Source organism: Bolinopsis microptera, chromosome 12 (genome assembly GCF_026151205.1).
Source record: "Bolinopsis microptera isolate Bmic1 chromosome 12, MBARI_Bmic_1.0, whole genome shotgun sequence".
NCBI classification, from domain to species: domain Eukaryota; kingdom Metazoa; phylum Ctenophora; class Tentaculata; order Lobata; family Bolinopsidae; genus Bolinopsis; species Bolinopsis microptera.
The window spans coordinates 4925702-4953456 of NC_087083.1; the positions used below are offsets into that span (position 1 = coordinate 4925702).

At 39.9% G+C, this 27755-nt stretch overlaps 5 protein-coding genes across 5 annotated transcripts in view; 1 reads left to right on the forward strand and 4 right to left on the reverse strand.

Moving 5' to 3' along the window:
* On the reverse strand, nt 1–27750 carry LOC134824170 (uncharacterized). Its single transcript, XM_063835914.1, has 21 exons — nt 27741–27750; nt 16758–16806; nt 16411–16534; nt 16063–16209; nt 15733–15887; nt 7483–7624; nt 7216–7310; nt 6917–7044; nt 5883–5983; nt 5142–5338; nt 4855–4944; nt 4501–4588; nt 4102–4313; nt 3839–3971; nt 3443–3546; nt 3060–3239; nt 2424–2785; nt 2144–2249; nt 1835–1933; nt 1450–1530; nt 1–453 (listed from the first exon to the last, which is right to left on the reverse strand). Exons 2-21 carry the CDS (start codon nt 16758–16760, stop codon nt 292–294), a joined length of 2709 nt encoding a protein of 902 aa, XP_063691984.1. The 5' UTR covers nt 16761–16806; nt 27741–27750; the 3' UTR covers nt 1–291.
* Nucleotides 11976–27755, forward strand: part of LOC134824167 (TATA element modulatory factor-like) — a 77829-nt gene continuing 62049 nt past the window's right edge. The window contains exon 1 of the mRNA XM_063835913.1: nt 11976–11987. The gene's annotated coding sequence lies outside the window, so the exon portion shown is untranslated. The remainder of the gene's footprint in view (nt 11988–27755) is intronic.
* Nucleotides 13230–13967, reverse strand: LOC134824179 (heme-binding protein 2-like). The gene has a single exon (XM_063835933.1). It carries the CDS (start codon nt 13965–13967, stop codon nt 13266–13268), a length of 702 nt encoding a protein of 233 aa, XP_063692003.1. The 3' UTR covers nt 13230–13265.
* On the reverse strand, nt 23096–26266 carry LOC134824176 (dynein regulatory complex protein 10-like). Its single transcript, XM_063835928.1, has 5 exons — nt 25710–26266; nt 25407–25560; nt 25115–25233; nt 23798–24739; nt 23096–23307 (listed from the first exon to the last, which is right to left on the reverse strand). The coding sequence occupies exons 1-5, from the start codon at nt 25831–25833 to the stop codon at nt 23300–23302; spliced, it is 1347 nt and encodes a 448-aa protein (XP_063691998.1). The 5' UTR covers nt 25834–26266; the 3' UTR covers nt 23096–23299.
* Nucleotides 26365–27633, reverse strand: LOC134824177 (arrestin domain-containing protein 17-like). Its single transcript, XM_063835929.1, has one exon. It carries the CDS (start codon nt 27631–27633, stop codon nt 26365–26367), a length of 1269 nt encoding a protein of 422 aa, XP_063691999.1.

Consider the following 27755-nt stretch of genomic DNA (forward strand, 5'->3'; position numbering starts at 1 on the left):
TTAAAACAGACATAAACATATTTAATATAAATGTCGGATAAAATCTCAAAAATTACCATTCCGTTTAGCACAGAATAAAGTTTTACTTCCCATTGCTGTACTGCTGTGCTTCAATTCAAAATAATCATAACCATTACGTGCAACGTAAATGGATAAGGCTGACAACCGCCAAGCAGGTGTTTTAATATCTCACACTGTAAAAATAAATTCTATCAAAGAACATTTAAAATTCAGTGTCTCTGAAGGTTATTTTAAAGACAACTCAATCTGATTTCTTAATTTTGTACGTCTCTAATCAAGTTTATTAAGTTTTGCTATATCGTAAATGTCGTCGCAGAAAGCTAGGTAGTTAAACACGTTCATGCCTCCAACGTTGACTTTGTATTGTTTTTCTAAGGCGTGAAATTCTACCTCGTCGGCAATCAGAGATAGTATTGATAGTACTCTTCGAAACTGAAAAATAGAGACGTTAAATAGATACTGTTAACAGTGAAAAAAAGTGTTACAACTTACAATAAGAGAAAAGGACCAGTTGCAGTTAGGACTAAAAACATTAAACAGGAGGGAAAACCGAGCGTGCTCATAGCTTAAAATATTTTTACACTGGAACTTCAAAATTTGTCTAAAAGGCCCCCGTACAGTTACCTGTTACAAGTTAGAACCAACAACAATTATCGATGTATTTTTGAAAGCTGAATCCGAATCACATCACAAATGACATGGACATTGGACATAGGGTTAAAATGCTTCTTTGACGTGTTATCGGCGAAAAACTGACTACAGATTAGATCACGTAACAACATGAGTCATGACTATGTAAGAAAATATAAGGCACATTTTTCGTTAGGGATTTAGCAGATGCTGGAGTCGGATGCTGGGATCTGGTAAGGGTTGAAGTCAGAGGACAGGAGCTGAGTATAAGGTAAGGGTTTCGAATTGTCTGTCAGCGCTATCTAGAGAACGTGTCAGGCTAGGTCATGTGTTGTCCAAAGAGGAATTAAATGTGGAAAAATCAATAAACCGTACTCTTCATATTCATATTGTTATCGACACTACAATGCGCGCCACGCCATGTAATTAAGCTAGCGTTTACGTACATATACAAATCAAAGGATTTTGCCCCTTTCTCTACTCAAAATGCACCGCGCGCGCCTGTAAATGCAATTAATAGACAACTTTGTGACGGTGCCATTCCACAGTCTTTTCACATTGTTTCAGAACGTGAGAGTTCCGTTTTTTGTAGATTTGATTGAACTAATTATTAAGTATCAAACTTTGATGATCATGATAAATTCATAACTCTCTCTTTCTCTCTCTCTGGTTAAGGTAACCAACAATTACATCATACACTGACATTTGTCACAAACTCACAACAACACAACGAAAAAGGATAAAAATATTCGAATAACTGAATACAAATCATAAACCTGATTCAGCTATTTTACATACCTGGGAGTAGGTAACAGTACCATTCCTACACTTATCATAGTCTTCAAACATCGGGTAGAGCTGCATTCGGCGCGTTTTCACCTGTAATAGTTGCACTTAAACGAGGACCTGTTTCTATAATAGGTTAACATGATTTGACTCGATTTTAAAAGTTATTCTCCAGGGAAATCTGCCGTTTTTGTCTTTATTAAGGGCTGAGGAGAACTGGAAAATTGCAACCAACAATAATTGTTACACTCAATTCTCAAATTTCATCGCTAAACAGCCTGTTTAAATGATCCAATGGGCTTGATAATTTTGTATTGAGCAAGTATCGGTCAAAAATGATAAGCACGAACAAATTCGAGATAATATATTCAATAAAAAATTAAAATATAATACGTACAAATCGGGCAAGGTGTTCCATGGCAGAATTGTAGACTTCCTGGATTGGTTTAGATAAGTTATTCTTTAGCCAGGCCGGCATTATCTTGTACTGTACCACCTATAAAGGAAAGAATTCATGTTATTGTAATGTAAATATTCGGAATTGTAAGCGGATCGGAAATAAAAATGTAAACTTATATAATATATATACAATCGATGAATGGCCGCCCAAAGTCTCAATTGCATTACTTCCACCTAAGACTAAAATTGTGTTCAAATGTGGAAATTAAAAAACAATAAATAAATATAAAATAGTAATTAAATTTACCGGTGCGGTAGGTGATTTCTCCAGCTCCTTCACCGTGAAAATACTCTCTATCTCATCGTTAAAGTGGTGGTAATAAACACAGTCCTCCTTGCAGTCAGATTGATATCTGGTGATAATTTAGGTGATAATTTAGGTGATAATTTAGGTGATAATTTAAGTGATAATTTAGGTGAAAATCTAGGTGATTATCAGACAGCTCTAATCTCTATTGATCAATAACTACTGAGTGCTGACTCAAAATATTAGCAATCTATAACCTCAAACCACCAAAATTACGGACCTCATTGCTAAAAGATCAATCTCATCCACAGTCAGATCCAGACCACTCAAATCTAGAGCTCTCTTGAAATTACTCTTTAATATCCGTCCTGACTTGAGCTTGTCATAATCTTTGAAAAATTCAAGAATTCTGATCCGTCGCTTCATAACCGTCTCCTTTATCTTCTCGATCACCGCCTCCACCGTTTTACATCCGTCCTTTTTAAGGAGCCGTTCAGTGCCGGTTTCCCGGAATTTTATGTACTGGACCATCTCGGATAAATTCCGTTCATATTTCCGGGGTTCTGGTTTAACGGGATCCAGGTCGTTGAAGAATATGTGGTAGTTAATGCCTTTGGAGTCGCCATACATCGCGTTGATTGCCTGAAAAGTGAAAGAATGTTTTTGGAATTTTCTTCAGAATTTTTCGGATATTGTGTAAACTGCGTGGTTGCGACTATAACACGACATCGACAAGCTGGGCCTGGCCACTAAAAGCTAAAAATAGCAATAGAATTACACTAACATTTAGCTTTTAACAGCGGTGGTATAAGTATAAACTACCAAATGCATATGGTCTAGCTAAAAAAGGATTTTAAATTTAGCAGTATATCAATTCAAATTCCTTCAGTCCAAAAATCCGCATTCCAATACAAACCTTTCTTTCAGCCTCCGTGCTCTCTAATCTCAGATAACTAAGTCCCTGTTCAAACTGGTTCCGGCTCACATACCCACAGTTGTGTCGGTCAAAGTCGTGAAAACACGGTTTAGTCATGATTCTTCGCTGTGCTATTTGCTCTCGCATTCTTTGGATTGCGTTTTTACCTCGGGTTCTGACCTAGGAACACGGTATTTGGTGTTTAAAATGTAAATGTTTGTGAGGGGAGAAAAATCAATATGTTAATTGATAGGCGCTCGTTTGTTTCTGAAATGTGTAAGGTGTACCAATATGGACAAATTCTGATCGACTATGGTCATGTTTAACATGTAAAATTAGTAACCTATTGAGAAAAAAGATAATAACAAATGTTTTGATCTCACCTCATCGCTTATCTCACTCTCGGTATTCCAAGAATTTAGTGTTATGTGGTCGTTTGATCGGACCCTAAAGTCGGGCTTCTTTTCTAGATTCCGTTCAGTTATTACTGAAATTAATAAATTAGGAGATTTTAGAATGGCACAGTTTCATAACTTATCGAGGATTAAAGATCGCTATCTTTAATCCTTGGGCTTGATAATAAGATAATATGTTATAAAAATGTAGAATGTAACCTATTAAATTTCAGAATAGCGACATTAAACTTGAATTTACTTGACCGCTATTCTATTTCGGAGAAATTGAAAATACAATTGATAGTATCAATTAATATTCGGTCAATCGGAAATTCACCAATCATGGCCAAAGCATCGGGGACAACAAAACAATGTTCAACCAACCTTTTTCCATATCTCTCTCAAAATCACTCCACCTTACGTCTCCGGTAGTTTTAGGATCGGTATAATAGATGGAGAGAGCTTCTAGTTCAGATCGAGTGAGGTTGTAGTGGTTACCCTGCATACTTGCCAAACCCTGGTGGAGGAGACATGATTGTTAACTTTGGAAATTCTTGGAATTCCTCCCAGTGCGTGACATAATATAACCAGAGATTCTTTTGATGTTTAATAGGTTAATCATTGAATTTAAAAAAAGATCCACTTACCCTTTTAAATAAACTTTTAGAGATAGACCCAGACTTGAGGCCATCAAAATCCTTGAAATGTTCACACACCCTCACACGGTACACCTTAACCTCACACTGCAGCCTGTGTATCAGTTTCTGAATGTCGATCAGGTGAGGGCTAAGCTTTGGGGAGAGAGGTGAGAGAGACTGGGCTCGAAGATGGCTGGATTTATCCTCGTTCACGTGACTGTCTGGTGATTAGTGTAGTTTAATAATTTATAAAATATCACTATTGTAGTGTTTTCAATAAACTGAAATGGTATATAAGAGGATTAAATAATCAGTATCCACTATTGACCAATGAAACCCCCAGAATCAATACCACGTGTGAAAATCTCGCTAGAATCCACATTCCACATCTGTAAGAATATGGATTACCTTCTTGATAGTCTTTGTCGATAGCTTGCACAAAGGCAGGATAGTTAACATCCGTGCCGTTAGATTCTTCAAACTTCTTACATATCAACTGGTAATATGATGAATTATTAGTTATTTCTTAAAGTTTGGATGCTCAATAAAATCTATCAAAAAGATGCACATTTTTGTTGAAAAGATACAAAAATGAATGTATTATACAAAGAAATAAACGGAATGTGCCACCAATGTACGTGTAATCAGTGATGTATTACACTTATTGAAAATAATTCATTAAAAGCACATCGAATCTTTGTAAACTTTAACAAATAAGGTACAACAAATTCTTTGAAACGAACAAAGGAACGTGATCCATACCTCACAATCTCTGTCAGACAGATCAACATCAAAAAAGTTGAGAAGTCTCCTGAACTGAGCTTTTGTTACACCCCGACTGAACAACTTTCCCTGCAAACAAAACGGGGGTTTAAAACACGAAAATCTGATTCAATGTTAGATTGGAGGGATTTTGATCAAATGGTAAAATAACTACTTGTTTCAAGTGAAACTAACGTATTAAGAACACTAATTTCCAGTAATAAACAAATAAAATAAAAAGTTTAATAAGAGAATATAAACACAGGAATTTCGAAAAGCTAGTTTACCCTGTCAAAGTCTTTAAAGAAAGGATACAACATGGTAATCCTCCTCCTGGTCACATAATCCCGGAGAATATCCAGCACTTTCTCCACCTGCTCCTCATCGTCCGGGTCCAACTTGTGGACGGTGGGCGCCAGCGCGCCCGTGTGCGGCCTGTAGACAGTTGCTGTTGGGTTCTTCTCCAGGTGGGGTACGTTGAATGCTGTGAGTGGGGTGATTGTGAAAGGGAGGGTGAGCAAGAGAGAGAGATAGAGAGAGAGAGAGAGAGAGAGAGAGAGAGAGAGAGAGAGAGAGAGAGAGAGAGAGAGAGAGAGAGAGAGAGAGAGAGAGAGAGAGAGAGAGAGAGAGAGAGAGAGAGAGAGAGAGAGAGAGAGAGAGTGAGAGGAAGGGAGAATGAGAGAGAATGAGAGAGAATGAGGGAAAATGAGAGAGAATGAGAGAAAATGAGAGAGAATGAGAGAGAATGAGAGAGAATGAGAGAGAATGAGAGAGAATGAGAGAGAATGAGAGAGAATGAGGGAAAATGAGAGAGAATGAGAGAGAATGAGAGAGAATGAGAGAGAATGAGAGAGAATGAGAGAGAATGAGAGAGAATGAGAGAGAATTAGAGAGAATGAGGGAAAATGAGGGAAAATGAGAGAGGAAGAAGATGAGGGTGAGCGTTGAAATACTTAACTATGAAGTCATGAGATTGAAGTAAGAAACATTGATTCAAAAGTTATCATGATAAACAAAAGTTATCATACCGTTTTCCATGAGGAAGCAAAAGTCCCGGTAACAGACCCTGCCATCTTTAGCAATGTAGTATTCTGCTATCTTATCTCCTTCTTCTCTCGTTAAAGGGCACCTGTCAAATGACACGTCATAATAAATAGATCTCATTGAATCTGACACGTGACAGACATTAACCAATCAGCTTCCAGTGTTGACCAATCAAAACCCAGAATCACGCCTCAAAACAAATATAAACAAATATAGTTCGCCTTCCCATCAGTTAAGTATACAATCGATACTCTTTCCGTTCCCCTGGCTAGCATTTCAAACTATTTGAAGCACAATTTTGTTTCGAATAAACTATTTTCGTAACTCAAGAACCATGGCTATAATTGACCGTAGAAACATGTCCATCCTAGCAGTGTCCCAACGTAAAACTGGCCGCCTGGAGCATGCGTGGAGACCACAGCTTGGAGACCACAGCGTGGAGACCACAGCGTGGAGACCACAGCGTGGAGACCACAGCGTGGAGACCACAGCGTGGAGACCACAGCGTGGAGACCACAGCGTGGAGACCACAGCGTGGAGACCACAGCGTGGAGACCACAGCGTGGAGACCACAGCGTGGAGACCACAGCGTGGAGACCACAGCGTGGAGACCACAGCGTGGAGACCACAGCGTGGAGACCACAGCTTGGAGACCACAGCGTGGAGACCACAGCGTGGAGACCACAGCTTGGAGACCACAGCGTGGAGACCACAGCTTGGAGACCACAGCGTGGAGACCATAGCTTGGAGATCACAGCGTGGAGACCACAGCGTGGAGACCACAGCGTGGAGACCACAGCGTGGAGACCACAGCGTGGAGACCACAGCTTGGAGACCACAGCGTGGAGACCACAGCTTGGAGACCACAGCGTGGAGACCACAGCTTGGAGATCACAGCGTGGAGACCACAGCTTGGAGATCACAGCGTGGAGACCACAGCGTGGACCAACTAACAGTACTTAGTGTCACGCCTTAGTACAATCCTAGTTAAAACATTCAAAATGGATAGTTCACTGACCTGTTGCCACAAATCAAGTTCAATCCAATAATGAACTGGTTCTTAGTAATGAACCCACTCCTCAACTTATCATGGTCAATGAAGAACTCAGTCGTTCTGATACCATCCTTGTAAACATGAAGTTGAACCTGAAGTGACAACATTTCAAAATTCGCTGAAATAAAAATCACTGAAATAAAAAATCACTGAAAAACTGGAGACACAAGTTTTTTTTAATTCTCTTATTTTCCTATTGAGGAGAGAACACTCAACGCAATGTGGATGTAAGAGAAGTATGAAAGGTATGAAGGGTATTTCACCTTGTCAAGGACTTTGAGTACAGGTTTTTGTCTGGCTGGAGTGACGGGAGGCGGTGACGCAACAGGACGTAACTCCCTCAAACCACAGTTATCACCTGGGATTAAATTATTTTACAGAATATGGGGGGAGTGCTATTCAATGTGCTAGCTCCTTGAGAATAGTGACATATTTACAGGATTAAGTGATTTTCAACAAATAATAAAAGTGGGGAACTAGATATTATCATTATAAACCAGTATACATTATAAACATTATAAACCACATACCAGATGGTGGAATCCTGTCCAAGTCTCCTTGGAATTTAGAATAGCTGATAAGGTTGGTGTTTCTATGTCGGTATGTCTGTATTATCTCTGATATCTCGGTATGAGTCAAGACGTCCGGTATTGACGGGAAGCATCTCCAGAACTGCAATAAGGTTCACATATTAACACATATTCTCATATTAAGTAATCAATATTTTAGCAATTTTTACCCCCTCCCCCCTCCGTAAAATTGCTTCATAGTTAGGGCAAGAATTGCTGTTTATGGGTCAATCTGTGAACAAATTCGTAACAAAGGTTTGTCTACAGGAATGTGTTGTCCATAGTCCCAGGAACCACCAAAAAAAACCGTCCAGCTGAAACTTTTGGGCAAAAATTTTTATAGTCATTTTTCTCCAGGAACCCATACGCCCCACCCCTAATATTGGTTATTCGGCTCCCGAAGGTCTTGAGATCTCCATAGGGGGTGCAAAATGACCGCAATGGCCACATTATGGCAGGCGAAAAATAGTTTCAGAACGATTGGAGCTTTATTTTTCGAAATAAATGGAATTTTTCGAATTTTTTTCTCAATTTTATTGAAATTTCGGAAAAAAAAACACCAAATTATTTTTAACGCTTATTTCAAATCTATTTAAAAACTTATCTACAAATAACAAATACAGTTAATCTAAAATGTGTATTCTCAGTAAGTACCATGACAATTATTAATACACAGTTAATATTAATCAAAATTCGCTTGTTCTTCAGGTTCATCATGTCTAATGTTTGTGCAGTTCATACCATGGCATCGTCCACAAGCTGGCAAACAATTGAAGCCATATTTCCTACATGAACATCTGAAAGTCAAACAGGCCTGTTCCACATCGACAGAACAGTTACAACATATAAGGTTCATATGAGGAGGATAACTGAGGAGGAGGAGAAGGACTGAGGAGGAGAAGAGGGATCCAGGAGGAGAACCCAGGAAGAGGAGGAGGAGGACTGAGGAGAAGGACTAAAGAGAAGGAGGACTGATGAGAAGGATGAGGAAGAGGGTGACTGGGAGAAGGACTGAGAAGGACTGAGGAGGAGAATGCGGACTGAGGAGGAGGAACCAGGAAAAGGAGGAGGAGGAGGACTGAAGAGGAGGACTGAGAAGGCGAAGGAGGACTGAGGAGGAGGGTGACTGGGGGAGGACTGAGGAATATGAGGAAGACTGAGGAGGAGGAGGAAGAGGAGAAGGACTGAGGAGGAGAAGGACTGAGGAGGAGAAGGACTGAGGAGGAGAAGCAGGAGGAGGAGGACCCAGGAGGATGAGGACCCAGGAGGAGGACCCAGGAAAAGGCCCCAGGAGGAGGAGAAGGAGGACTGGGGAGAAGGAGGACTGTTGAGGACGAGGAGGAGTAAAAGAAGGACTGAGGAGGGGAGGAGGAAGAGGACTGAGGAGGATCAGGAAGACCCAGGAGGAGGAGGACCCAGGAGGAGGACCCAGGAGGAGGAGGAGGACTGAGGAGGATGACTGAGGAGGAGGAGGACTGAAGAGGAGGAGGAGGACTGATAAGGAGGAGGACTGAGGAGGAGGAGGACTGAGGAGGAGGAGGAGGACTGAGAAGGAGGAGGACTGAGGAGGAGGAGGACTGAGGAGGAGGAGGAGGAGGCTGCACGACGGCCAGGCCCCCTCACGGAGATCAGATCATGTCACCAATTAGTGACGTATAATTAGTGATGTGATCCGTCAGTAGAATTTAACTGACCTAGATTTTCTGGAAACTACGTTTGTTCATATTTCATGCTACCATGATCATTATGAGCTTCTGAAGTCCGTATATACATTCGGAAGGCTGTGGATGTGATTGGTTCCATATACTAACCTTATCGGACCTTATTTGGACGGTCATTACTTAAACGGACATAATTATGAACGGACATTAATATGAACGCTAGAAGGCAATCAAAACCATCAAAAATCCGAATTTTTTTCATCTTTTTTAAAACTTTTTTAATTTTAGCAAATAATTTTTTCCCTGCTCTTGCCGAAGGCAAAAAGATCGTAGGGAATAAGTAATCGGGTTTGGATATATGAGCTATCCCGATGGACCTGCGATGATGACAAAAGTCTGCTCCTTCGCAATATAGACCACTCCCCTATAATTAAGTGTATAGGGAGCGTCTGTTATGCTGCGCGCGACGCTCGGCATGTGTTAGTTAATTGCAGTATCCAACGCGAATTTCAACTGTCAAACGATGCCGTTCAAATTAAATTAGCCCAAAATTTGTGCGCGGCGTACTATATATTCGAGTACATGCAATCCTGCACGCGCGCAATGACAAATTACGATGAAAATATTGCAACTTTTTAACAACAAAATAATCCAATATCTAATTTTTATTAATCGATAAAATTAACTTTTCGTTGCAAACATTAACGGTTTAAGCAGGGAAAATTAATCGTGCGTGGTGTAACCGCGGCGAAATTCTTGTTAAACCCATTTTTCATACAGTAAGCAAGAAACATGTTAAAATATGAAAATCGCGATTTGTCGCTGCAAACGTCAAAAATCGCGATTTGTCGCGGAGATTGGGAAAAATCGCGACTCCGCACGTGCCGCGATTTCCTTTTGTCCTTGAATTATATACCTAAGAACACTTGATCGGCTCACTCCCGTTGCATGCCGTGCCTTTGGCACGTACGTCTCACATCCCTAGATACGAGAACCCCCCTTTATTAAGAGCTCCCGTCCCTTATGTAATCTAAAAGATCATGTTTACTTCTTAATGCACATCCATGATGTACAGAGTTGATATGTGAATTTTACACTGTATCTAGCCCATTTCTAGGTCAGTTAAATTCTACTGATGGATTATATCACTAATTATACGTTACTAATTGGTGATATGATCTGATCTCCGTGGGACCCCTAATAATGAGGGGGCCTGGTCGTCGGCCTCCCGAGGAGGAGGAGGAGGAGGAGGAGGAGGAGGAGGAGGAGGAGGAGTGAATAGGAGGAGGAGGGGGACTGGGCAGGACTGAGGAGGAGGAGGACTGAGGAAAAGGATGAGGAGGAGGACTGAGAAGGAGGACTGAGCTGAGGAGGAGGACTGAGGACTAAGGAGGAAGAGGAGGAGGATGAAGAGGAGGTGGACCTAAGAGGAGGAGGTCCCAGGAGGAGGACCCAGGAGGAGGACTGAGGAGGAGGAGGAGGATGACTGAGGAGGAGGAGGAGGAGGAGGAGGAGGAGGACTGAGGAGTACTGAGGAGGATCGCTGAGGAGGATCGCTGAGGAGGATGGCTGAGGAGGATGGCTGAGGAGGATGACTGAGGAGGATGACTGAGAGGGAGGAGGAGGAGGACTGAGGAGGAGGAGGAGAAAGAGGACCCAGGAGGAGGACTGAGGAGGATGGCTGAGGAGGATGACTGAGAGGGAGGGGGAGGAGGAGGAGGAGGACTCAGGAGGAGGACTCAGGAGGACTGAGAAGGAGGAGGACTGAGGAGAACTGAGGAGGATGAGGAGGAGGACTGAATAGAAGGAGGAGGAGGGGGACTGCGGGGAGGACTGAGGAGGAGGACTAAAGAGGACTGAGGAGAAGGATGAGGAGGAGGACTGAGGAGGAGGACTGAGGAGGAACAGGAGGAGGATGAAGAGGAGGAGGATGAAGAGGAGGAGGAGGACTCAGGAGGAGGACCCAGGAGGAGGACTCAGGAGGAGGACTCAGGAGGAGGAGGATGACTGAGGAGGATGACTGAGGAGGAGGAGGAGGAGGAGGAGGAGGAGGAGGAGGAAGAGGAGGAAGCATCTAAATGTTATTTCAATTTTTGTCCGTTTTTGTCCGTTTTTGTCCGCTTTATTTTTTGTCCGTTTTGAAAATATGGCTGCCAAACGGACAAAAACGGACAAAAAACATGATCCCCCCCCCCCCCCCCCCCCCCCCCCCCCCCCCCCCCCCCTTTAGAAGCAGAGTTATTTTCTCTGATAGATCCTGAATAGATTTAGTCTTAAAGTTAACACCTATATTTTCGTTCACACATTTGTTGATGTAACCTTCCAAGTCTACTAGTTCCTCGTCGTAAACTTCTTCCTCTATAATGAAACAACAAAGAGCGGCGTCGATCAGAAAGTGGGCTCTCAACGCTTTATAGTAAGATCCTCCATCCGATATATGCGTGACGTCTCCAGGATACACGAGTTTGATGAGCTCCTCTAAACCCGAGTCTGCCATTATATAGCCTATGCAGCCAAGAAAACTCGTGAGAGTGTGGAAGCCCCCAAGTGCCCCAACCCTGACCACAATAGGCATCCCAGTTTCCAGTACTATTCGGGTGGCCTTAATCCACAATGGCAAATCGAATGTGATTATCATCGGCTCACTGTAGGATAACTTAAGACATTCAACCAGAGTAGCATGTACCGTCGAATAGCTGTCTGGGGGTTGGTCAATAATCTGTTGTTTGTTAGTTAACCTTGATATTTGTTAATTGAAGTTATTTCCCGAGTAAGATTTGAAATAAGCGTTAAAAATAATTTGGTGTATTTTTTTCGAAATTTCAATAAAATTGAGGAAAATTGAGAAAAATTCCATTTATTTCGAAAAATAAAGCCCCAATCGTTCTGAAACTATCATTCGCCTGCCATAATGTGGCCATTGCGGTCATTTTGCCCCCCCCCCCCCCCCTATGGAGATCTCAAGACCTTCGGTAGCCGAATAACCAATATTAGGGGTGGGGCGTATGGGTTCCTGGAGAAAAATGACCATAAAAATTTTTGCCCAAAAGTTTCAGCTGGACGGTTTTTTTTTGTGGTTCCTGGGACTATGGACAACACATTCCAGTAGACAAACCTTTGTTAAGAATTTGTTCACAGAAAAATCAATTCTTGCCCTAACTATCAACCGTAATCAAGACCACCCCCACCCCCTCCTGACTACAAAATTACGTAATCATGGCCTGGCCCCCCCCCCCCCCCTCTTTTTGACTTTTTTCCCCCTGGAAAACACTTTTATCTACGTGTCATGCTACCCTGATCATTATGAGTCGAAATCATTGTTTAAATGATATCCGGCCAAGCACCTTCCAAACTACTTACTTTAGCAGCCGGATAGCCGATCCATTTCTAAATTTGATCACCATCAGAGTGAAAATGAGTGGAATTTGAGTTAAAATATTGTCAAATTGTTATTATTCTAGAGGGTAAAAAAGAAGATTAAAAAGCCAACGGAGCCCTTGGCCTTGGAATCAGAAGAACAGTAAAAACAGTAAACACACATGCCTCAACTCGGCAATTTTCATACGACAGCTTCCAAGCCAATTCACCTAGTGCCAAATGGAGTAGATTTGAAGGCAGGATACGCCACATACATTCCTGACTGTAATCTCGAGACTGGAAATAGGTCTATAATGTTGTGCAAAAAATTGAACATAATCAAGACTTTCCCACTGCAGTCATTTTGAGTGATCCATGTGTTGACGGTTGGAGTATACACGCGATGATTCGACTGATTCTTTTGAATTTCTCTACCAAGCCGGGTACCTACTAATTTAGAGGTTCCTCAGCCTTTGTCGCCTGCATAACTCCCAGTTTTATTTCATTAATCCTCTCTTCGAGATAGATAATTTTGATAGAAAAGAAACAAATTGATTGGAACCATATGTCACGGGAAAAACTAAACTGTGTAATGTATACAATTAACAATTAAAACCGAGACACCCATCTAGTACGCCGTACGCGTACGAATTGTCGATATATATCTATATATTAGTCAAAAATCACATATCTACTCATCTCGTGTTATAATAGGATCTAAAATGTTTAATTCTTAACGTACATGACCTCAAAGCGTACGTCTTTGCTTCTGGGTCCACTGAATCCACCAACAACAGACATGTAAGGATAAAAACTATGTCCGGCCGTCTGGACAGCAGAATACAGGTTGGTGAACTCCTCAACCCATACCTTCTCCGGGATATTCATTGACTTGCCTCCGATAGCCCTGTAGTAGACAACAGCCTCATCCCAGTCCTCAATGTAGACATCTGCGTTAGTAGGAGATGGGGGGTTGGCTTGGAATGCGGATGGAATGTAGAAGTGCATGGAACTACCGGTTTCGTTATAGCTGGCATCAAAGTAGACCTTGGTGATTACCGGGGCTGTCATGGCGATTTTAGCACCATCAGAATTTGCTCCGGAGATGTACTTGAAGAGCCTCATGAAAGATTCACTCTTTTTCACTCCGTTACTATCGTCAACCAGAGTTGATACCCACTTTCCTGCCAGAACTTTCCTTATTCCAAAACCACAGTCGGTGTTATTCATTTCCACTCTTGCTGCGCACTCCAAGTCTACGTCACAGATATCGTCAATAGCTCTGGGAAGAGGCTTACCAGGTTCCACAAATTCTTGACATTCCTCATAGCCAGCAGCGTCGGACCAAGCATCACCAACATTTACCTTGACCGGACTGGCCAGACACGTGACCAGGAGACACGTGGCTATCAGGAAAACTTGCTTCATCTTGCTAGTGGGGATTGTGGTTAATTGAGTGCTAATTGTGGTTAATTGAGTGCTAATTTTGGTTAATTGTGTGCTAATTGTTATTGCTATTTTAATTTTGAAACTTTACTGGGTTGACTGTTCAAGGATCAGTTGCAATCGTAGTCAGCAGTGGATGTAGACTGTTGATAGAGGAAATGACCGCATCAGGGTCTACAAAATAAACGCACGATCTCTCACAACGAGAAACTGAGAATATATCATGATCGATATCTAAAACGAGGGTGACGGTATCTAATATTGGAGTTAAAACACTGCACTACTATAAAAACTCTAAAGTAAAAAAGTTGTATATAAAGGCCTTTTTGAAGCGGTATGTGACGGCTGGACCGGCAAAATTATCGTTACTACAAAAGGAAACTTCAACGAGCAGATGTTGGCATAGTTAATACGGTTTATTCGGTTGTTTGACGGTAAAAGGTGTCGTTTTAGAGTTTCGTCGCGTGCGTAGAAGCTTACTGTGAAGAAAAAACTTAACGACACGTGAATTTATAAAATGATTTTGTAAACATCTGGCCATAAAGTCAAGAAATGTTCAACAGATGGGAGGCTCTTCTGAACACTTCAACAAAGCCCACCGAAGGCTTTGTGCTCTTTCTCCCTTTGTCTAACGAATCTTTTTTGGGAACATGTGAACAACAGCGGTGTTGATTCGGTTTGACTCTGATGGTTGGTTGTTTACTCTTCATGAAACATTAATATTGATAAAGAGACCTTATTTAAGGGACTATAAATCTCTTGTGAACGTGTTCGAAGAGCAGTGCAACAAAAATCAGTTATCCTCTAGTAGTTAGGGGGGGGGGGGGGGCAACGCCCCAAAAGGCCCGATTTCTAGGGCCCTTTTTGGATTTTCGATATGTGTAGGGCCTTTTGGGGCCCTAGAATTAACTTCAATTTCATCAAGTTAAATGATATATGCTAAGTGCGTTAATGATATTATCTGACTATAACTACTTGCACAGTACTTTTATATTTATTTGAGTGTATTTACATGGAGATTATGGTCCATAAACATTGAACCAAATTCATGCCAAAAATACAGGGTCAAAAGGCCCCAAAAGGCCTTAAAAAGCCCAGATTTCTAGGGCCCTTTTCGGATTTTCTATATGTGTGGGGCTTTTTGGGGCGTTGCCCCCTCTGACAATCAGATTAAATGTGGTCAAACGCTATTTATAGAGGATGATACTCGAACAAAATGTCATAAATCATGAATGTTCGATCATCAAATTCAAATAGACCCGTCGCCAGCACAGATCGCTCTCTCATGAATGTTACGCAGTTAATGTGGCACGATTAGATGCCAGAAGCAAAATATAAGCGCGGTGGGTGCAGAATTGCACTATTGACCTATCATCGCACTTACGGCAATCGTGTAAAGCAATGTCATACACTACGCTGTTGAATAATCTAACCTGAGAAAACTTAAAGGCTGCAAATTTGGAGAATTGTTTTGGTCAGGTGCAGAATCGCACAATTTACAAAATATTACCGCACGTTCACGTTACCTCTGTTGAGTCTGTTTGGTGCCTCCCTGGCTCAATCATTTGTTATATTATATTACCAAAACTTAAGCCCATATTATATTCCTCGCCACCCGGCCACTATAATCCAAATGTATAAACGAAACCATCTTAAAACTAAAACTAAAGAAAGGGCTAACTTTCTTCCTTGCTGAAACAATTAAAATTCCTATAATTCCTATAATAATTTTACACTAAAAGCTTACCTGACTCTCGGTGACCAGCCCAGAGTTAGTTTTATCGAAATCTTCGAAGCAGTCAGACAGGATAATGCCCCGGAAATCGTAGTGACTTTGAAGTTTTTCCAGGATTTGGCTGACATTTTCTGTTAAAGTGGGTGACTTTCGTGAGAAACACCGCTCTGAAAATGTTAGTTGTAATCAGCGAAGAATAAGTTTTAAAATTTTGTGTTCCTAAAAACAGGCATGAGGACTGAGGTGCGGCAACGTCCAAAATTACAATCAACAAAGCATATGATTATGAGAACCAATTCACAATAAATTAAATTATATTTAAAATTTGGGGAAAACTCTCACCATTTTCGTGCAGACCGTTGAGAAATTCCCGGTAGTTAATCATTCCTATGTTAACATTACTTCCGTAAATGTCTTTTGTTTGGTTAAAATCAATTTCGGACACTGTCACTCCAAAACTCTGGTTTATACATCTCTTGAATTGGGACTCTGAAAAAGGAGGGGATAATTTAGTTTTAGATTAAGAACAACGGCAAGACTTTAGATCATAGAAAATGCATTTATGTGTATTGCTATTTTTCAGTAAAAATGACCTCAGAATCTTAAATAACCTGAGAGTGAACTATCAGTATCATGCGGAAATATTTCATTTCCGAAATAATTAAAGAAAACTGAGAAATTAACACCAACCAGTAATTTCACCAGTTCTAAGTCGGTCGAAATCTTTGAAAAACTCGTTAAATCGGACACGTTTGTTTTGAGCTGCGTGGTGTATCTTCTTTTGTAGACTGGTCCTCTGGTGTGCTAGCGCTGCCTGGGGTATCAGAGGTGAGAAATAGTGGAATATTGAAATAGTGAAATAGTGAAATAGTGAAATGAACAGTGATAATAATAATACAATTATTGATATGTAATGTGTAGAAGTTCATACTAAATGTGATAATTTAGCGACTTAAGTTAAAACTAATTAATTAAGGACTCTTGTTTGAACCTAACAGAAAATAAGACGAACACAGAAAAACAATTTTTGGACTTACCATTTTAGTTCCAGTGCTGACGCGTTACTGTGACAACCTCGCCTTAGCTAAACAGGAAGTTATTATGTTAGCGAAGCTGTGATTTTCATTTTGGGTTGCAGTTGGTAGGCAGACTTATTGTTGTGACTCTACTAACTACAGCAGTCTATAATTTTACCCAATTTTATGTAAAATGTGAACATTCTTTGCGATTGATTTTTTTTAATTAACTCAAAATTATCGACACGTGAATTTATAAAATGAGTTTGCAAACATCTGGCCATAAGGTCAAAACTCAAAATATGATCAACAGATGGATGGCTCTTCTGAGCTCTTCAACAAAGCCCCACCGAAGGCTTTGTGCTCTTTCTCCCTTTGTCTAACGAATCTTTTTTGGGAACATGTGAACAACAGCGGTGTTGATTCGGTTTGACTCTGATGGTCGGTTGTTTACTCTTCATAAAACATTAATATTGATAATGTCAATGAGGCCTTATTTTACAGATTTAAATATCTCTTTTAGACACACTCAAATTCAAGAGTTAGAAGTACCCAATAACCCAATTCCACGCAGTCATATTAGATTTAGAAGAATACTTTTCGTGTTTAAAAGTTTATTTGCGACACTGTTAAGCTCATGGATATTGGATATCTCAGGTTACTAAAGAAAATTACGAAATGACAGGTAAAATAGAATATAGATGCAATGGACAGTGGAGCCTTAATCAGCGTTTTTTTTAGTGGATTCCACATGACGTGAGCAGAGCTACTGGAAACTGAGTTCCCCAGAAACAAGGTTTTAAAGATATGATGGTGATAATTCACGTATTGAGCGTTATACGGTATATCTATCGCTATATGAGCATGTAATTCATTACCTTGATAGACATACCTATAATTAGGCTTTGGTTGTCGTGAATTTTTACAAAAAAATCAAACATCTTAAAATCAAATCATAAAAAGATAAAATTAAGATAAACTTTGATAACTGCGTTAAAAGCACAGATACAATATTTGATGTTTAAACAAAATAAATTTAAATATATCAAAATAAGTGTAAATTAAAAAGTCTATCCATCCTCCTCGCTAAAACAGCCTGCAAAATTAGGCTCAAAGACTATATCTTAAGATCTTACTTCAAAGCAAATTCCAAATGTAGCAACTATTCTCATTTCTCATTCTGTCAAATTTGAGGTCAGCGTCAAATAATATCCAAGTTTCTTCCTTTCTGGACCAAATTTTTAATCGCATTCAAGTCATCGGTATTCTTCTTTCGGCGTTCGGATTTGTTCGGTGATGAAACCCTGGAAACATCATTTTTCCTCGTACAGATTACCTTTGGAATGTCAGGAATTTTCAACTTTCGTGGCTTTTCTACCTTTCTTGAAGGCTGCGAGTTTCTAGAGGGCTCTGTTGTTCTCGAAGCTTCGATTTTTTTAGAATGGAAGAAACATTTTGTAGAAGAATCACCCTGGGAATTTTGAGAGACGTTTTGCTCAGAGGGAGACGATCCTTGGGATTCGGAGAATCCGGAAGAGGAACTGAACTTTTTTGAACGATCCGATGATTCGTTAATCGCAGACGGATTTACCACCGATTCTGTAAGTTCCTTCCCCGCGGGAAAATCTGGAAACATAGTATTGACAGAGGTGCAGCTGGAGCTCAGCGATTGGTCTGAGAGAACTATCTTAGACAAGGATTCATCAAGTTCAAGCTTTAAACGAGAGTAAATTTTGGACTCCATCACGGTTAGATGGTCCTGAAGGTCTGTCTCCGAGACGAAACTGGAATTAGAGCCACTAAGCGACACATCACTGACACTCATCACCCCGTGATCGGACCCACTTCTGGAAACATCTGCGGAATTTGTAACATGTAGGCATTCCAAACAAAACCACCACAACGAAGGGTTTCTGGACAGAGTTGCAACAGTAGATCTGCCAAGCTTGTCCGGCAAACAGGGGGTGTGGTACACTCGGCGACATATCGCGCATGTCACCTTGTCATGGTGATGTGGACACGTGATACCACATAAACTGCAGTACCCTCCCGAGTTGAAAACTCCCTGTTTCAGGTCCACGTCACCTGATCTGAAGGAAGCGATGTGATCCGTGAACCGACGTCCGGGAGGCGAGGATTCGGAGAACTTTAGAGGATTGTTCATATGGACAGCTGGTCAAGGGATGAAATTAGCAATAATTCAGTTAGAGATAAAACTAGAAAGAGCTAGATAAATGTACAAACTAAGTAGTAACGGCTGATTAGAGGAAAACTAGTACATATTTCGAGAGAAGTGATAGATCTTAGCAGGAAAAATGAATTACATATTAAGTATCAAGAAATTATGCTAAAATTTGTCAAGGAGTGCGGCTGTCATGGAGAATTTAACGTTGCATGTATTATAGAAAATTCCAGAGTCGAGCACCGATATTAAATCTCATGTTCAATTAAATAACAATCAAAACAAGAAACTCCAAACCTAAAATCATCCTCAAACCTTTTTCCATTATGAATTGCGACCATGTTCAAGATAGGGGACAAATCACGAACCTTGGGTTACGTAAACGGAGCAAGAGTAGGTGCAATACACACATGTGTGTGTTAATTTCTATATTCATATAAAAATGTGTAATATGAGACTAAGAATTTGTTATGTAGTGTGACGTGAAGTGAGTCTGCAATTTGTTTTTGAGTAAATGATTTTACTGCTGACAATAAGAGCGGTGGAGACTAGGACACTAGGTGACACTTGGTGAGCAGGCGTGACTAGGGTTGAGGCCGCTTTTTGCGGGTTTCCTACCTACCTATAATGTGACCTATAGCTATGTTGGGTTTCATCAAGACTTGACATCACATTTTCTGACCACCCCACAGCGAAGTAAAGTCTCGCTCGTTGCGCTAGCACAGCAGAGGGTTCGAATTTGGAGGAGTATATTATCCCCTGATCGGCGACTTATCAGGGAGAGACAACATGAACTTTGTTAGATCTCTTTAAAATGCTCGAGATCTTGAATCACATTTAGATGGTAGGGGATTCCATTCCACAAATTAGGTCCCTGAACTGCAAATGAGTTGAATGTTCGGATCATTGCATGTGCTAGTAGGGGCCACGACCAATTCTTACCACGCCACTCCAGGATCAGGTTAGGAGGAACAACAGTGAATCTCAAAATAAAGTATACCAAGGAGATATGTGTGTGGACAAGATGTTAGTCAATCAAATGAGTGAGGTGGGTTTTGCAGTGGGAAATTAATTATTCGGATGGAAAAATCATTTTGGCTACTTTTGAGCTGAATGGACTAATTGGCCTGAATTCCTTAGTAAGTAAGACTGATCTTATGCTAAAATCCACATGTATGTCATAAAAGGCAGATAGTGCAATTAGTGTTCGATAAAATATCAAGTCCTAAAGTTCGATAAAGTGGCAATATAACTAAAAACGGAATTACTAAGAACAACAATGAGGACAATAATGAATAATAGGACAACAAAATAATAACTCGTAGCTCGGTATGAACCACTGTAGATACGTGGCAAATCAAGCCATCAAGCAGAAAACAATACAGTTAATTTCCTCGCTGCTTGTTATCTAAATTATCAGTAGAACTATCACAAAATATCCGGTATATGTAGGCTACATCACATAGTAATGTATACTTGATGAAATGTGTTCGTGTTTGACATTTTAGTCACTGAATTTATAGTGATGAGTGGAAGTTATTGATATGTTGTGAAAATATTGTGTACAATTGTATAGATCTGGACGCTGGTGAACTGTATTTGTTTCGACACGTGACAGTGACACTGGATTTTGATAAGTCAACATTGGAAGCTGATTGGTTAATGGTTGTCACGTGATCGAGATGTTAGTAATCTTGTGCAAATATTGTGTAAAAGTTGTAGTATACACGCTGTGTACGTATTACTTTCTGTGTAAATAATAAATATTGTGTGGATTAACAAATACAATGGTCTCATCAAATTAAACTGTATAAAATAAGACGGTGAAAGGAGTTTTCTTTACTACAAAAATCTGATAAAAGGTGATAAAAACAAAGATAAAAACATAAATAATAAAACAAGTATATAAACAAGTATCAACACAAGAATGAACACTAAAGATGGGGGAAGTACCATGACTAAAAACCTAAAATGTAGAGACAAGTTTAATACTACACACCATGACTAGGAGCCTGTCCAATGCACTGTGGTGACGGCGACTAGGAGCTTGTTTATTTGCTATGCGTGGTGTGTAGCAGTAGAGGAAGCAAGGAAAGTTTGAGGTGGCAGGAGAGATATGATGTATTATCATAATATGTATAGGTTGTGTAATCTATAATGTACTTATAGTGCGTATATTTGTGTACCATCAAGTAATCAGGTATGTACAATATCTGTAAAGTTTACAAAATTGACTTTTTTGCATTTCTGTATTTTTTAAAGTGGCAATTGGCTATATTTTTCAGAACAATTATATCTTCAAAAAAATATTCTCGTATCGAATTAAATGATCACATTAAAGTGCACGTAAAGAGACGCAAAATTTAATTTTACAGCCGTAAGTTAAGCTAAGTACAATAATATCACTGAGCACAACAGTAATATGCTGAGATACTGAAACCTGCAAGTACTGTAAATCTTGTAAGAGCTAGCTTGTAATATGTAGCTCAGCGACGGAGTGGACCCCTAATTATAACTCCTTACATTATGGCCTTGTCAGATGCCTGACTCCATACCCTTGTATTGTAGAATCCAGGATGTGCAAGAACAACAGGATAAGTATTAAGTATGCGAATCTAAGGAAATTGGAAATTATGAACGATTTTACTCGAACAGATTTATGGTTGCTATGTTATATTGCTATGGACGATATTTAATGAGATTATTAGGATTATGTAATCCAGAAATTGGTTTTGCTGAACTTTACTGGCTGAGAAAAGTACAGACCCGAAAATAAGAACTTCTGATTGAATTTAAAACTGGCCTAAAAGCCACACGAAATAATCTAAGAGAACCCGAATAATGACTATCTTGTATTGTACAGTTAGCAGCAATAAAGATTAGAGAGAACTGAGAAGTTGAGTAATTATGCACAGCTTGACATGCTGAGCTAATGTTAATGATATATTTACACTGTTCCATATCAAGAATTGTTTTGTAGATTTATAACGTACAAACTCGCAGGGGAATCATCAGTAAAATATTGTACATCTCATTGTAATTCGCTTATGTTTTACTTGTAAGCAAGGCAAAAGTTTACACTTCAAATAAAATTTCGAAGGAAGAGAGGGGAAAAGATGTGTTTAAGAAAGTCGACAATGAAGAATGGGCAGAGGTTAAATTCTTGCTCAGGTCGTTCTAAATAATGTTTGGTTAACCCGACTTGCCATGAACGTTCTGATTGGAGTGTTGTTCGACCATGTGACAACTGTGAGGACCGATCAAAATCAAGATAACAACCCGACGTTCTTATCAACCAAAGAGCATCAAACATGGTGATCACGTGATGATCTTCAGTCAATTAGCGACGAGAGAGATAACAGAGTGCGAGAGACCTTTTAGCGCCAATCAGTTTTAAGAATGATAACCACGTGACATCTTATCAGCCCATCAGCATCGAGGGGGCTGAGGTTATCGGGTCTACTCAACAAGTCGGCACACTATCTTACATTATCAATTCTTGGTTTGTCGAGAACAGAACCATAGATAACATAAACACACGTATAATACTAGAATTTTAATTAACGACACCATATTTGAAAATAATAGAGTGTTCGTGAGAATAAGTATATAAGTATAACCATATTTAATTTCATGGTGTCCAAAAATGTTTTCATATTCCAGAATATAATATATATATCCTTCTGGTTGGTAATATACTCAATGATGGAAGTATAGTGTATTGGCTATGCCCCGCTTACTAGTTTAGCTCTTTCTAGTCCCCTGCTACACGGCATGTAAACAGGGATTGGCTAGTTAGAGGCGGTCCGTGTAGGCCTTACACTGTGCTTTCAGCAATACTCATAAATAACCTGGTATTGCACTATGATTAGCTAATTAAATTACCTTCAATTGATTAAAATTTCTGTCATAACGAGGATTTTAGGGAATATATCGCTTTCTTGGAGCGAAATCTGTTTCTACTCTATTCAACTTTCATATAATTATAAGCTTAGAAATTTTGTTCCCCAGACGACAGGTTTTACTTGCCCTGAAGAATTGAACAACTTGCACTCAACAGAATCTAGTATTGAGTGCATGGTACCCCCCCCCCCCCCCCCCCCCCCCCCCCTTTCCCTTCTGGGTCTCCAATAAAATTTAGAACTTAAGACTACAAATAAGCAATAAAACGGCAAAATCCGATGAAACATAACTTGTCGATATAAAATTATTAAATTTAATTCGACACAGCTTACTTATAATGGCGTGTAACTTGTTTGTTAATGCATCAAATAATTCGTAAATCTCTAAAACTCTTAAATCATTGTTTTCTGTTAATTACAAGTCGTTTATGAAAATATTAAAACTTATTTACATTTCCGCTGGTTCCTTTAAACTCACGTTACTTTCCTGAAATAAGCTAACTGATCAGCATTAAAATATTTAGAAAAAAAGGAAATATGTCATAACTAATGACCCATTTTATAAAGAATTAAAACTAAAAGAAGAGGAAACTATTTTGAACATTTAAAAGAAAAGAAAAAGTGCGGTCAAATTTTAAAGATTTAAAATGAGATTTCACTTCTGAGCACTTCAAGAAAACTGGATGGTCACAAAGAATGCAAATTGTGTCACATAAAAGTCAGTCAGAAAAGTAGAAAAAAGATTTTCCCATGCAACAAATCTAATTATAAGTTAATCCTTAGCATATAATATAGATCAAGCATGCTTACGATACAAACATATGTTTAAGGCTTTAGTTCTGCTTCGCACAAAAATATATTAACATCACTCGAAAACATTTTTTAAACATCACAAGAAAATTATAATCTATGTATTTCTTAAATTTTGCTAAAGAATTGCGTGATCTGTAAATGTAAAAATCAAGATTTTTTCTTACCTTTCTTCCCCTTCTTTCCTTTCTTCTTCTGCTTCAGCTTCTTCCTCGTAGCATAAGACCGCCAGTGGGCCTGAATAACAACCGCAGCTTTAGTAAGTAATCTTAATCTTCTTTCTTCCTCCGCCTTCAATTCGGCGTTAACTCTTCTTTCTTCGATGATACGATTATACTCCTCCTCCAGGACGGCGAACCTCTCTTCCAGATCCTCCAACTGCTGTTTCTCGACTTTATAAACAGCTTCTATCTGCTCATATTCTTCCTGTCTCTCGCCCATGTCGGTGTCGTACTTTGCGATCCACGTCTCGAGGGCAGATTCTGTTTTAATCTTCCTGCTGCGCAGAATCTGCTCCGATTGCCGGTGTTCTGCAACAGCCTGCGCGAGCTGTGTCCTCAGCTGCGCGATACTCTGGTTCAACCGGTCACATTTCCCGCCTGAAGTTTTAGTATCTGTCAGCTCCTGCTTCATGGAGTCAGATTTAATACGTTTGTTCGTTTCATTGCTGCTTTTCTGCAGCTGAGCCAGATCTGATTTCAGTTTCTTGATCTCCACATTACGTTTGTTCAGATCAGCTTCCCTTTCCTCTGATGCTTCCTGAAGCAACCCTTCCAGCTTCTTAACCTCCACTGACGCCTTAGCTTCACGCTGTATAATCTGCTGAATATACCTGCTCCTCTCCTCCTCCTCCTCGCGCGTAGTCAACAACTTCTCCATGATGATGCTGCGCAGGTTGTTGGACGTGCTGATGAGGGATGTGGCAGCGGACGGACGCTCAGATACTTGTCCCAGGACTGCTTTCAGTGCAGAGTGGTTGCGAGTGAAGAGGCGCACGATGGAACGTGTGGAATGGCGAATTTGTTGTTGGAGTTGTCCACGGTATGTACAGAGTGATTCGTAGGACATTTGCTCGACGTCACCGTCTATTCCGCCTCGTTTAGCTGATCCTGAAACAGTTCAATTTTAGTTTTTTGCTAAACAAGGGAGAATATTTATAATGATAAAAAGTAAAAATGCTATAAACCATGCAATAAAAATGATACACGAAACAAGATACAAGATACAAGATACAAGATACAAGATACAAGATACAAGATACAAGATACAAGATACAAGATACAAGATACAAGATACAAGATACAAGATACAAGATACAAGATACAAGATACAAGATACAAGATACAAGATACAAGTTACAAGATACAAGATACGAGATACGAGATACGAGATACAAGTTACAAGATACGAGATACGAGATACAAGATACGAGATACAAGATACGAGATACAAGATACGAGATACGAGATACGAGATATAAATACCTGTGTGAGCGACAGTTTCTTCCTCCTCCTGGAGGAGAAACACTTTTGAAAACTGTGCTTCCAACTTGTAGTGCTCTTTCAACATTTCTTGGATGTCGTCAGATATGATACTAGCGTACCTGATAATTATGAAAATTAATTATTAATTAAATAATTAATCATTTAAGCTGGAAATAGGGCTACAAAGTACAAATACATCAATTTGAGAATTTAACGGACACATCTATAGATGAAATAATTACTGTTTTAAGTTAATTAAACATAATTATATTTTCAGCAAAACAACACTAACTTTTCAGTGTTCTGAGTCAGTTCCGGAAGCAGAGTGATCAGTCTGATTTTACAGATGGTATCATCTAACACGGCCATTATACGCTGACTTTCCACTGTTACCAACTTTTTGCTGGACGGGTCAAGGATCTTCAACGGGTCCTCTCGCTTTGTCCCTGAAATTATTGCATTCCTAAGATTTGTAGGATTCCATTGCTGGGATTTTTGAGATTTCTGAAGAATAATCCAAACCTTTGGATTCCAATGGTCCTGAAACTGGAAAATATCGTACAACAATTTTTATGATTGAATTCATAGTGCATACCTTTAGTATTAGTAGTACTCTGCATGGCATGGTACATCTCGATGTCGCTCTTTTTCTTGCCCCCCGCAATCGCTTCACTCCTCGTGTGATGAACACTCGGGGGCGGGTCCACAATACTCGCCATGTGCTATCTGAACGGGGAAAGTCACGTGATATCACTTTCACTTTCACTTTCACCTCACAGCAAATTAAACACTAAGTAGATTAATGATAGCCATATATTTATCTTATTTGTTGTGAAACCCAGGTGTTGTGTTAATAGTGCAATTAAAGCAGCTAGTCATGAGTAAGAATGTGATTGCTCGAATGAATTGTTCATGAAAATTCCACAGTTTGGCGAGTGGAAGTTGGGCATGTGGTCTCACAACATCAGATGTACGTAAATCCAGTCTAGTATGCATGCTTACAATTACACACAGTCAAAGAAATATTTCAAAAATATTTTCAAAGAACAAACATTCCTTTTCAATAAAATTTCCATGCTGATTGCGCAATTTCAAAAATAGACATAATACATTATTCCGTGTACAGTGAAATGAGAATCATGACACGAAATATGCGTCTCTCAAAAAATCATAATATCGACATAAACTCACAAATTCTCAATAAAAATTTCATAACTACGTTTCGAACAACTGTTGAAGAAAAAAAGTGTTCATATAGAAAAATCAGACATATGGCCCTGCGAATCTTCCCCATCTCCGTCACTCTCTGACTCTGAGGCATCTGGATCATCAAACGCTTCTACAGCCTTGTCATGGTCAAATTCATAACAAACATTCTGAAGCCGAAAATCGGGGTCTATCTGTTTGATCTGTTGCCAGTTCACCTCATCGTTAGGAGCTGTGTGGGCTATGTTGGGACATGGAATTTTGGTCATGTGATCGTAGGGCCACAAAAAGAGTTGCTTTGGTGGAGTTCTACCCATGTGGAATCGGTTATAGCAATGCTTAGTAGGGATTGTGCCCACTATGATGCGTTGAGAGACACTTTTTTCCATGCCATTTACATTAATCATGATGGAGATCTCGTGGCTTACCTTCATGAACTCGACAATGTTGACAGCTGATTGAGCGACCACAGGGAGAAGTAGTGGCTCCTTCTCCTTGACCAAATCATGTCTTCCCGCAATGGACCCCATCTCACTCCAATTCAAGACATTCCTTGATGTCTCTACCTTCTGTCCGGATGACAGATATTTCACAATCTCCACCAGTTGTATCCAGGAGTTTGATATTTTACTACTTGAATTGTTATCTATCTCAACATGCAACAATATCTCCTCCCCGGGGACGTACCCTAACTTTTCTAATCTTCCCGCGACATGAATCTTCTTTCGTGACAGTCCTACTTTAAAGGTTTTGGTAAAAGTAGCAGGTTGGAGAGCGTCCCGAACGTCACAGAGGTTACAAGCGTCGACTACTGAAACCAGGCGCTCGTGGTCTTGAACTACCGCCCATGGCCAGTCAACCTCCGCTTTTAGGTAATATCTGATGTGCCCTTTGGGCAATTCCATTGATGAAGGAAGCTTTCTTTTCTTCTTCCCTTTGAGAGATATAGAAAATGGAAACTGTATATTATCTCCTGCTTGCAAGAACATTGTCTTACCTTCACCGACAATATACTTTTCTGTGTACATCAAATTATCATCGTTGAACTGCTTTACTTTTTCTTTCTTTCCCACCAAACTACCTCTCTCTTCCCACCACACTACCTCAGAACGACACCGTAACGTCAACCTTATCCCACGCATCCTTCGCTTGTACTTGTTGTCAATCTCCACAACCCCACTGATATCTTGGCCCACAAAGTAAACCTCTCGGTCCAGTTTTACTCTGATTTCCATGGGCTTCTCCTCGGGTGATGATTCCTCCTCTCCATCAGAATCTGAATCACTGAGTTCGAACATATCATGTTTGCCCATGGTGCAGGTGGTATGGTTGAGTTTTCCTAAATCTGAGTGAGTGAGGTGGTAAGAGTGGTGAAATTGTGGTTTAAGATGGTGAAATTTGTGTGGAGCTTGATAGAAAGCAATAAATGTGGACA

Coding starts and splice junctions, on each gene's coding strand:
- LOC134824177 (XM_063835929.1), bottom strand. CDS start 27,633: ATGGGCAAACATGATATGTTCGAACTCAGTGATTCAGATTCTGATGGA.
- LOC134824170 (XM_063835914.1), bottom strand. Junction 16,210..16,410: donor TAGAACTGGTGAAATTACTG/GTTGGTGTTAAT, acceptor CTCCTTTTTCAG/AGTCCCAATTCAAGAGATGT. Junction 7,045..7,215: donor TACTCAAAGTCCTTGACAAG/GTGAAATACCCT, acceptor TTGTCACTTCAG/GTTCAACTTCATGTTTACAA.
- LOC134824179 (XM_063835933.1), bottom strand. CDS start 13,967: ATGAAGCAAGTTTTCCTGATAGCCACGTGTCTCCTGGTCACGTGTCTG.
- LOC134824176 (XM_063835928.1), bottom strand. CDS start 25,833: ATGGCGAGTATTGTGGACCCGCCCCCGAGTGTTCATCACACGAGGAGT. Junction 25,561..25,709: donor GAGTACTACTAATACTAAAG/GTATGCACTATG, acceptor CAATAATTTCAG/GGACAAAGCGAGAGGACCCG. Junction 24,740..25,114: donor AGAAACTGTCGCTCACACAG/GTATTTATATCT, acceptor GAACTGTTTCAG/GATCAGCTAAACGAGGCGGA.